This window comes from Mesitornis unicolor, unplaced genomic scaffold (genome assembly GCF_000695765.1).
Source record: "Mesitornis unicolor isolate BGI_N332 unplaced genomic scaffold, ASM69576v1 scaffold20469, whole genome shotgun sequence".
NCBI lineage: Eukaryota > Metazoa > Chordata > Aves > Mesitornithiformes > Mesitornithidae > Mesitornis > Mesitornis unicolor.
The window spans coordinates 13,021-24,386 of NW_010208217.1; the positions used below are offsets into that span (position 1 = coordinate 13,021).

The 11,366-nt window shown below is 48.9% G+C and overlaps 1 protein-coding gene across 1 annotated transcript in view; it reads left to right on the forward strand.

Moving 5' to 3' along the window:
• The first annotated feature begins 305 nt into the window (after window positions 1-305).
• SHROOM3 (shroom family member 3) overlaps window positions 306-11,366 on the forward strand; it is a 28,282-nt gene continuing 17,221 nt past the window's right edge. Inside the window, exons 1-3 of the mRNA XM_010192424.1 lie at window positions 306-337; window positions 8,811-8,942; window positions 9,120-9,131. Coding sequence (XP_010190726.1) covers window positions 8,884-8,942; window positions 9,120-9,131 — 71 coding nt within the window. The 5' untranslated portion in view covers window positions 306-337; window positions 8,811-8,883. The remainder of the gene's footprint in view (window positions 338-8,810; window positions 8,943-9,119; window positions 9,132-11,366) is intronic.

The following is an 11,366-nucleotide window of genomic DNA, read 5'->3' on the forward strand; positions in this document are numbered from 1 at the left end:
CCCTGGGCAATGACATAGAGAAGAGATGGGATACATGTGGCTTTTGGTGGCATTTTCTTCGCTTTTTTTTAAAAACTAGATTAATTCCCCTGCCTTGCCTTCCAGGTCTGTTTATTGCCTTCTGTCTTAAAATGCATTTTCCACGTAGGATACAAGGGCTGAGGTTTTTGTGCATCTATCTTGACATGGTCTGGATTTCTTTTGGCAGGGACACACATGCAGCGAAGGGATGCAGCGACCCAGCTCCCAACCCACCCAGTTTGGACTGCGTGAGCACTGACTTTCAGCCCAGCAAACCCACGTGGTCGGGAGGAGTTAAGTTACGGCTGAAGAGCAGGTCAGCGTGTGTGTATCCGTGTGTCCATGTCTGCATGGGTGTTTTTGGAGAGTGGCTGGGAGTGTGTGTGTATCCGTGTGTCTGTGTCTGCATGGGTGTTTTTGGAGAGTGGCTGGCAAACTCCACATCCCTCTTGAGGGAATGAGAGTGGCAGCAAGGCTGGACTGGAGCAGCGTGAATCCCCAGCGTCTGTGGTGGAAGAGGCCCAGGACAGTTTCTTAACCTCACGCCCAGCTTTTCCCAAGGCTTCCATCCCCTCAGCACGGTGCCAGGGAAGTGAATTCACCTTTTGGGCTATGAGTCGTCAGCATTGCTGAATGTCAGTAACATACATAGGGCAGGGTGTAAAATACTCACTGCTTTGGCTGCCAAGATGCCTGAGGGTGTCCCGAATGAGGTGTCTTTTCTCCTCAAAACCTTTGTCAGTGGTGGCATCCCCAGAGATGCTGGATCAAAATATCTCTACAGAAATGATGTCAGCCTGCCTTAGGTGCCTGGCTTCTACCGAAACTCTGAGTTTCAGTAGGAGTGTGGCTTTCCTGCCAACCCTGCTGAGTGCTTATCTGCATTTTTAAATTACTAAATGTCTCCAGAAGTCAGTTTCCTGAATTGCTCTGGATCAGCCGGTGTTATGACAGAGCCTAATTTCCTTCCTTTGTCCCTGCAGTTTAGGGCCAAATCCTGTGGCGTTTACTCAGGCAAAGCTTTTTTGGTATCAAAAGAGCCAGTGACATCAGGCAGATGCTAATCTGGATGACCTCATAGATTTTTGTGTCTCAGTCTTCTGGGCTCTGCACCATGAAGCCAAAGCAGGGACTTTTATTGGCAACATTGCATTCAGGCCAGCCCTTGACTTATTTAAAGTCAAGAAGCCCCACTACTGTCCTGTAGCTGGAGGAAATGTGGCCCCATGAGCAGCTGAGAAGAAAATGCAGTGTGTGAAGTCACGTTCTGATTTTATCAGCAAGGATGCACTTGTGGAGCAAACTCGCTGACCTTGGTGGAGCTGCCCCAGCTTTTAGCCACTGCTGTCAACCACACTGAATTTGTATTGTTTTCCTCCAGCTGAGGGTTTGTACCATAACTGTTATCAGATTGTAGAGGCTGATATCTCTCCTGAAGCTGGTTTTAACAGGGAGAGATTTATCTTGTGACTGGGGCGAGAGACTCTGCATTTCCTGAGGTGTGTGACCCACAGGGAATTTGGGAAAGGAGCTCCCATACATCCACCACCTTCCTGTAGCAATGAGTTATTCAGTGTATGCCCTCTGTAAATCCTGCTTGCCTGTTGATCCAGTGGCAGATCTCTGCTGAAGCTCCAAAGCTTAGCATTTCATTCGGATTAATTTCTCTTTGGATGCAGAGCCAATGTTTTGCTTTACTGTTCCGGCGGTGTTGGAGGCTGTGTCTGCATATCTCAGTAGTTTAACTCAGCTGAAGCTCTGGTTACAAACAGGAAGTTGCTTTAATGTATAAGAATTTGAGTGTGGGAGGGTATTTCAGACTCGGCAGCCTTTGCTTTGGCCGTAGCACCGGCTGCAATTCCCCTGCTTGTTGACTTTCCGCAGACGCACCCAAGGCGGTGCAGGCTGTCAGCAGTCCCGCTCGGTCTCTGAAATTCGGGGTGATGAATGCCTGACCTCAGTCACAGGGGAAGCCCAGAGCTCAGGACCGGTTTCTCAGGTGTTGCAGTTGAGCATCGATGAAAAGGAGCAGCACAGCACCACTCTGCTGCTTGCCCTACTGAGCGTACACACAACGATTACTCACTGACATCCCATTTCCTCCGCTGTGCAAAATAAACCAGGCCAGGGTGGTATTGCCAGCCAGAGCAAATACCTTACTGCAGCTCTACCCATCAGTAAAGGGCAATCTGGGATGTGAAAGAGGGAAGAATTTGGTCTAGAAATCCAGGTGCAGGGGTGTCTTTCACCAAAAAGATGTTTATTACCAGAGTGATTACAAGTTCCCATGAGGGAGAGGACAGGTTTGTTAGTGGGTCAGTGGTTTGAATTGTATCAGATGACTGCAGATCTGCTCTTCCACTCTCTCTTCACTGGTGTAAGTCCCAGTGAGATACTCAAGGCTGACTGCCTATGCCATCTGCTACCTGCAGGAACAGTGGGAAGGTGAATTTGCACCTAGGAGTAAATCACAAATTCACCAAACTAGCTGAAAGTTTAAACTCCCCTTCATACCCTTTACCCTTCTTTTTCATTGCAGTACCTGAGAAAGCCGCGTGTTTGTGAACAGGTCACACACACACACTAAAGTATGCACATCTCTTCATCACACCTCTGGGTGATCCCTTCTTCTCTCCCGTTTGTCATTCCTCCATTAGCACTTTGGTGTCGAGTCCGTTAGCGTTGCCTGTGATTTGTAGCCCTGTAACTCGGAGGAGAACCCAGCCACCATCTGCAGTGCCTGCCCCACAGATCCCCTTGGTTACCTGCCGTGACTCACTGTCCACGTTACCTTTGGATAATCAGGCTCACAGGGCAGCGTTTCTGCTGCCAGCCACCAAATTCCTCCTGAGGATTGGAGGGGACGGGGAAAACACATTCCTTCCATTGTTTCTAAGTCTCTCCTGTTGCAAGTTGCTGTGTGTTTGATATCGGGGTGCAAAAGAATCCAAGCTATGCTTGTTTTTCTGTCTTTTTCACGAATTTACTGACTGGAGAAGAATGAGGAAAAAATTATTTGAATTAAGCCCGTTGGGCCGATTCACCAGTACGGATAAATCAGTGCAGCTCTGTGACTTCTGCAATGCCGTGGGCAGGGTAAGGCCCCTTAGGGTCTGGCTGCTGAGATTTTCTACCCGTGCTCTGCAAGGTGATGCGAACGCTTGGAGAAGACAGGAAATAACAGAGTCCCTCTCAAAGGCACAAGCTGAAACAAAGAACCTGTAAGTCAGCCAGCTGTCTCCTCTCCAGGTCTGCTCTTTCTTCCTCTTTTTCCAGCGAGTGGAAGTGTAACAAGAAGAGGAAAGTCACAGAGTGTCTTTAATCCAGTGCTCAGCAGCTCCTCATTTCAGCATCAACTGCTCCAGGTACCAGGCAGGAGGCTGCCTTGGCCTCCACGTGTCAAAGCCCCAGTCCTGTGTGAGCAGCACAGATAGACGAGTACTTTCTCAACATAGAGATCTGAAATACCCTTTATCTTGCAATTTAAATCATACTTATCATGTTGCTTGGTGATGCTTTCTTTAAAAAAGCAAGCTGTCAGGAGATCCCAGTAGGACAAAGTCCTTGAATCCAGTTATCAGCAAGAATTAATTGTGTGTACATCACCTCTCACATGAACAACCACAGCCCCGCTGTTCCTGTCTGAGCCCGTTGTCTGGTCAGTGTCAGGGAATGCCGGTGGGACCCTGTCTTGGCGCAGGGCAAAGTCCTCAATCTAAATACTGCCTGTCACACACATGCTTGGGCAGAGGGAAAAGGCAGCAGCAGCGCACAGCCCGGTTCTCAGCACTGCACGCTGCGGTAGGGCCGTGGAGTGATTTTAGTTGAGTCACTTCACCTCTCGAGGCCTTTGTTTCCTTTTCTGGAAAATGGATAAATGCCCCTTTCTTGGATAAGGTGGCCTGGGGGTTACCGAAGAAATGTGATAACGCAGGGGTGTGATGTACAAGACCAATCATCATCCATTACAATGTTTGACTGTTCGGGAGTTCAGCTAAGGAGCAACCGTTGCTCACAGCCGCCGTCACCTCTGAGTGATCCCAGCACTTCCTTCTGCAGCCCAGGGCAAAGAGCATTTCTTTAAAGAAAATTTTGGGGCTCCTCCAAACTCTGGCAAATTTTGCTGCAGCAGGTGATGCTTTTGTATGTCCTCAGGCACCTTGTCCCTTAGCAGAGGCAGCCTGCGGACCGTTGCTGTGCCCTTGGTCGTTTCCATCCACAACATAACCTTTCCTTACCATTTCAGGGCCAGGCTGTTTCCTGCTTGTGGAGCTGAGAAGGACGGCAGGAAAAAATCAGTGTGTACATCCGCATATGTGGTTGTCATCTCAGCTTTCACCCGTGGTATGGTGGGGAGAGCTGGCGATGGTAATGGTAGGAAATCTGAGTAGAAGCCTCTGATTCTCTGCTTTCTCACCCCAAAGAGACTTCAGGGAGCTTGGTACCTGTCTCCCAGTTCTGACATGGCACTGGTGTGAGGCAACCCAGACATCCCAAGTGATGCTCCTCAAATTAAAAACAAGTAGTGTCTGATGTCAGCTGGAAACAACACACAGGCACAACATCTGCCTGGGCCACTGAGAAAGGGGCCTGAGAGAGAAATGAGGCCATTGGTATGGGGTAGAGCCCTGAACTTGGCTTGGATATTTTTCTTAAGGTTTTTTCTTTCTTTTGATTAAAGACTGAGACTGCTAAATCCACTCTGAAGGGATCCCCTGGCTGAGGAGTTATCCTCTAGAAGTTGCAGAGAGGAACATACTGTGGAAAAAAAGTATCCTAGTACAAAAATATTCACATGTTTGATCGAAGCATTCTGAAGTGAGGATTTTCTTCAGTGTTGTTTAGTCAAAACCCTGAAGGGACATTGCTCCCTCCAGATCTCTCCTGCCCCAGAATTTACCAGAAACGCTCCATCAAGCCTAGAAAGACAGATTCAGTGCAAGACACATCAAGCCCATGCCATTATGGTCCAGCTTCTTTCTAATTGGCCTCGTCTGTTCTGCTTATTTTTAGAACCATGACTGAGCCTTAATTAAGAGTGACGTTGCTTTGAGTCGATTGTGGCCTCGCTCTGTCGAAAGCCTAATAGGCTTCTGAGTGCTTTAGTTCTTCCTTCATCTCCTGCTTAATAGTGAGGCATGGGGACTGCAGCGAGGCGTTAGGATGTCTGTCAAACTGACTGTATTTTTGGTTTAGAAGCATCATTTGCTTGAAATCTCAACCACTGAAAGGATGACATGGTAAGGATGGGACCCTTCTTGTCTGTCTCTCTTGTGACTCAGTGCCCAGGATCGGATCCAAGAGGCACAAGCTTTGCCCTTGTGTCCAAGTCTTCATTTTCCTCTATATGAGGAGGGTCTTCACTGCAGGGCCTCTGTCCTTTCCCACCTCCCAGCTGAAGGGACCAGGCCGTGGCTGTCTCTTCCAGTCCCACCAATGTCCTACGCAGCTGCCAGGGCCACACGGCTGCTGGGGATAAGCACATTCGTGGGGATTGCAGTTGTCTGTGATGGCAGAGAGTGACCTTGGCTCTCTTCTCTATTTCTTCTCATCTTTCTTGGACACGTTAGCAATAGCAGCTGGGCAAAATCATCCCTGTGAAGAATGCTTCTCTAGATCCCGATTCATTGGTAGAGTTAGTGCCAAAGTATCTTCATATAAAGTTCCATTACTGTTTTGCATACAAAGCATGAAAACCTTTGCCAGGCTGTGTTAGAGGAGACTGCTAATGTGGTGCTCACGTTTCTGTGTGAAAATGCCGTGACCAGTATAGCAACGAGGAGCACCCTGATAACAGCAGCTGCATGAGCTTAAAGACTATTCTTTTCCCTTCAGTTTTCCAGTTCACTCTGTGAATTTGGCAGTATCTGGAGTGTAATCAGTGTTACAGCTGCCGTGGAGCCTGTTCAGATGCCATCGAGGTCCACCCTGGGTATCTTCAGTGCAAGGATTTGTCGTGATGCCAACCTGAGCTGGATGCCCAGGTTATCTGATCACAGGAGTTGTCCAGGATGAACTGGGAGTTTCTTTTCCAGCCTTGGCATTTACAACAGAGGGATCCCTTTCTCCATTAGCTCAAGTGGAGGATTTTTTAGTAATAAGATTGTCCAAAAGCCTTTGCAGGTATGGTGGAGGTGCAGCCCTTGAGGAACTAGTATAAAGGAGAAGGGGATGAGGTGGTTTTGATGATGATGATAATTATTATCATCATTATTATTATTGTATTACACTTCTGCTTTTTGAAATCCTATGATCTCCTGGTACAAAGCATCAGCTGTTGCTCCTGGTTTTGTTGAAGGCAACTGAGCTACACCAAAATAGTGCCAGTTAAAGATCTAATGCTTTATTTGTCTTCACTCAAGTCAGGAATGAGCTGCTGTTCTTGCAAGTTTTATCACTCAGCCAGTTTGTCTGGGGTGAATCAGGATCTGACGTTTTGGGCTTTACAAAAGCAGTTCTGCCCCACTTACCAAAAGAAGTTTCATCTTGCAGCAGTTTTTATTGCTTCCTGAAAGTCGTGCTCTGCAGTGAAGCAAGTGTAACCCAAAGCTGCTGCAGAATGGGCAGATGAGCCGTGTCCAGCTCGCCCCAGGTCTGTAACAGGAGACAGCTGCTCTGTGCACACCGTGGTGCTCACTGCCGTGTCGCTCTCCAGCTCCAGTCCTCTTCCCTAGTTGAGCAATAATCATTACAGCTTAAGGAAGCGGTGTGAAGCAAGGTGCTATTTTCAGGTATTACAGGAGGCTGAAGCGAGGAACTTGTTGGCGTTCCCCGAACACCCACACACACGGGCACAGGCTGTGCCTTTCTCTACAACCTCCGATCCCCATCTCAAGGAGAGTCTCTCGGTTGATTCAGTGGGGAATGGACCAAGCCCTCTGTTCTCTGCCTTTTGGTGCATGCACAGACCCTCCATCCATCCATCCTGCCGCCTCCTTGGACGTTGCCTGTGTGAGTCTGCAACATGAGCTGGAGATCATGTGTACCGCAGCGCTTCCTCGCTCGGCTTAAGCTCGGCTAAGATTCGGTTACCCTTAATCCACGCTTCCAGGGTCAGGTAGGTGTGGAAACACTGCGAGGTTATGGCGCACTGAGCTGGTACGGCATGTCTTCCGACTTCAGTTCACGGCTTCGCTGGCCACGTGTTGTGTTATTACCAGGATATCAACCAAAAGGGTTTAAAATACCAGTGGCTTGGAAGATTGGCTACGCAGCTGCCTTGCAGCTTTTACTGATCAAATCAAGGGATAACGTGCTTTGCTTGTGAGCATTCAGTGTGCTTTCCTCAGCAAAAAAATAATAACAGGGCTTGAACTGCTTGAAAGTACACAGAGAGTCTTTAAATCTTCAATGGAAAAGGCGAGGATGTGGCTATTCTTAATAAGCAGTTTTTGTCAACTTCCCATCTGGCAGCGTTCAGCTTCCTTGTGTCGCTGGGCGAGGAGCAGAACAAAAGAGCTCTGTTTTAAGCACACCTACACATGTCACGCTGAAGTGGTGCTCGCTCAGTTCGCCCTCTGTAAGCCTCCAGTTCAGCTCTGCTTAAGAATGCTCCTGTCACAGCAAGTGTTAAAGGAGAAAAACACCCTTTGCTTTTTTCTTTTAACTGATGGTGAGAGAATGACCTTTGCTTCTGAAATCTGTCTGGAAAACCTGCTGTGAGATGGTTTTACTCCTCACTTTCCATGGCATAGAACATCAGTGGTGCCAGTGTTAACTTGTGCCAGTAAAGGATCTGACCGTAACAATAATTTCTACTTTGTACATCTTCCTGTATCTTTTCTTTCCACAATCTTGGGCAGTACCAGAAGAGTCATCTTTCCGTGTCTGGATTACATCTCCAGAGGGCATTTGTATCTATCTACTGATTTATTCAGGACGTGCTGTGCTGTGAAACTCTCAGTGAGGCAAAGACTTTAAAGATGTGTTATATTCTCCTCTTGCTTTTATGCCTTATAGGTAGTGGAGGTTGTTGTGCAGGCTGTCACATTTGGGACCTCAGCAGTACACAGGTCTGGTGCTGCTCCTCATTTTCACAGAGAGGGTTAGAAACTGCAGAGCCAAGTGCTAGAGCAGGGGGAGAGATCCCTGTGGAAAGCAGAGAGAGGATTAAGGGATGGAGGAGAGTCTGTGCTGCATGTTCAGGGTACTTGATGGCTAATCCCCTGCTTTGACTTTCCATTGCACCATTCCGTGTTTGAAATAAGGTTGTCAGTGGTTTCTTTTCCTCCTAAGAGCTGTTGGAGGCCTTGCTTAGCGTTGGTGACTGAAGGAACCAAAGGCCTGGGGATGCACCCAGGCTCACGTGCTGCAGGGGGTCAGCAAGCTGGCCACGAGGCCCTGGGGATGCACAGGATACGCATTGCTGGCACTCAGTTGTCACATCTCTTCCTGCATTTTTATAAGCACTGAGGAGAGATCCAGACAGCATCGTGCAGGCTTCCACCCCCTCGTGGTGTCTGATTCTTTAGATGACTTTGCCAGCTGTCGCTTGAAAATGATGGGAACCTTTTGAGAAAAGGGGGAAGGCTTCTGGCTGGGAGGTAGAGGGAGGACCCCTCACACTCGGTGATAACCTGCTCCTCTGCCCACGCCTGTTGCCTTGCGTGTTGTGCGATGTCAGGAACAGTGCGTGATTCCTGCCTGATTCACTTGGAAAAGACAGAAACACAGCAGTGATCCAGAAGCGACCATGAGCAATTTTAAATGTGGCTGTCGCTGTTACTTCACATTCACCCTGGGAAAGCTGGCCTGTTGCTGATGTGCAAAATCCTTCTGCTTTTCCGTAGGCGGAGCGAAACTCCCGGCCGACCTCACTCCTGGCATTCAACCAAACTTGGGGAGAACCAACCCGATCCCAGCATGATGCAAATATCTCAGGGTATGCTTGGCACCCCGTGGCATCAGTCCTACCACTCCAGGTAAGCGCTACACAGCTGGGGTCCTGCAGAGATGGAAGGCAGTTTTGATTTAGTACCAATTGCCCTGGTTTTATGCATCTCCTGTGGTGTAGAAATCAGACTTCAAAGCTAACGTGCTTCTGAACTAGTCCCCAGTCCTCCATCCTCCCTTGTTGCCAGTGCCATGCTGACTTTGAGCAGCTCTGCCTCATGCCCAAGGATGTGGACCTGAATCTGGAGCACAGGAGTGAAGGAAGGGGACAAAAGATGTGGTGGAAAAACATTATCAGTTGCCTGCATACAGCTGGAAGGGCTTACAAACAGCCAGGGTTAGGATAGGAGGTAGGAAGGCTTTGATCCTGTTTGGTTACCCAGATGAAGTGGCCATGTTCTTCTCCTTTAAGTGCTGTGTGAGGTGATTAACAGCTAGGCAATTAATTATGTGAAAAATCCCCCTTCCCACCAAGATGGGAGCCCACTGTCAGGATGTTAGGGCAGCTTTCTGCCACTCTGGATGCAGGAGCTGGAGTCCTGCTCTGCATCCTGCAGGCTGCCCACATGTAGAAAGGCAGCATGGTTGTTTCCCCAAAAATCCAAAATCAGAATTAGCCTATTGAAAAAGGGAAGAAAAGGGTGTAGGTTGGAGGGCAACCATGGCCATCACCATGACCGAGCTGCTCGCACGAGTAGCCAGCAGCGGTGCCACTGATGATGCTCCCAGGGTGAGAAGTTCAGCGAGAGCTTTCCTGGGTTTGCCAGTTACTTTCTGCAAGGTCAGCTTTATCATTACTGTATATACATGGCTCTTCCTCTGAGAAGTCAGTGCAGTGGCTTATCAGCCCCCAGAAAACTAAACCAGTAACCTCAGTGCTGTCAAAAGAAGGTGGTGGTATGAGGCAGAGGGGAGGAAAAGGAAAACAGGGCATTAAAGTAAGTGAGGGGATGGTTCCAGAAAAACAACGTATGTTCATCTCTGGCCTTCAGCACAGATGATGCTGTAGCACATTCACTTCCCTCCCGGGGGCTTTGCTTCCCATCCGTGCTCCTGGCAGAGCCTTTGGCAGTGGTTGTGTCTCCTGGGTGCTGGAAGAGGAGCACGGGGAGCATCTAGTGGCCAGCAGGGCAGGGGTGAGCTGGGCATTGCCAGGAAGGTGATTCTGTTTAAAACTAAATTACAGTGGTCCATTTTAATGAGTAAACCAGCTTTATTCTCAGTTTCTGGAGCAAGCTTTAGGCTCTTCAGCAAACACTTGTTAGCAAGGGGGCTGTTACCAAATGCACCACCTGGCTCCTTGATTCCTCATCCCTAACTCCCCCGTGGCACGGAGTGGGTTTGGTTGTTATCCTGGTGAAGCGGAGCAGGCAGAAATAGAGCTCATCTTTCCCTGCAGCCTGGCAAACCCAGGCTCCTCTCCATTTCTGCTTCCAGCTCTGAGCCTTGCCATGCCACCCTTGGCATGGGACAGCAGCGTGTCCTTTCCTGCTGCTTCCCTGTGGCTTGCCAGGACAGCACGTGTGGCTGCACGAGGACCCAGAGAAAGCCACGTCTATGGGAAGGGAGCTGGGAGCGGAGGCAAGAAAAGTTAAATCCTGGGGCCAGTCCTCAGGGTATTTGCTTGATTCTGGGATGAGAGATTAGCAAGGGGAAACTCCATATAAATTTGTGATATCCTCATGTCAGGTGTAGAAAGAACTGTGGCCAGCACAAGGAGCTCCCTTCCAGCTGGTAGACAGATCTCTGAATATCTGAATATCCTTCTTTTTGAACACATCTCTGGAGGCCAGGAGTCCTCTTTCACCACAGGGGTATCTTGGAGCAGGTGCCAAGGTGTACCTGCCCCTGCTGAGCTACATGAGGAGGCAGCTGTGAAGAAGTCCTGGGGCTTTCTCAAGCTGTTTCTGTTGTTGCACCCCCTCTCGGCGCCACGCACAAACACATGCATCGCTTCTCTGTCTTGTCAGTTTAGTTTTCTCACAGCAAACAAACTATCCTTGGGACAGCTGAATTTCCAGGAAGCCTGCCAGGGCATAGCCTTCATCTCCATAAAAAGAAATGAAATGGGGAAAAAAAGGAAGAGATTAGACTCCCCCCAGAACGCCTCTCGTGCTCCTCTCCTCCTCGGTGGCGTCGGCGCTCATTCAGCTTTCCAAGTGCTCTGGATAGGTTTGCTGGGTGGGGTTGATCCTGGCTGGCTCCAGAGATGCACCGTCTCTCTCTCTGTACTTCCCTCCCACCCTTCTGTGGTAAATAAGAGCCATGTGTTGCAATGTCAAGCAGTTCCTCTTTGTGAACTGGGATGACTGCAAACAGGGGATGGAGTAAGGCCCAAATATGGGTTTTCTTCTGCCCTTCTCAAAACTAAACATCTTGCTTCTGAGCTCACTTATAAGTTGTTGTGCCTCTCCTCTGCTGACAGTGGGTTTTTACTCTTCTCTCGCTCTTCC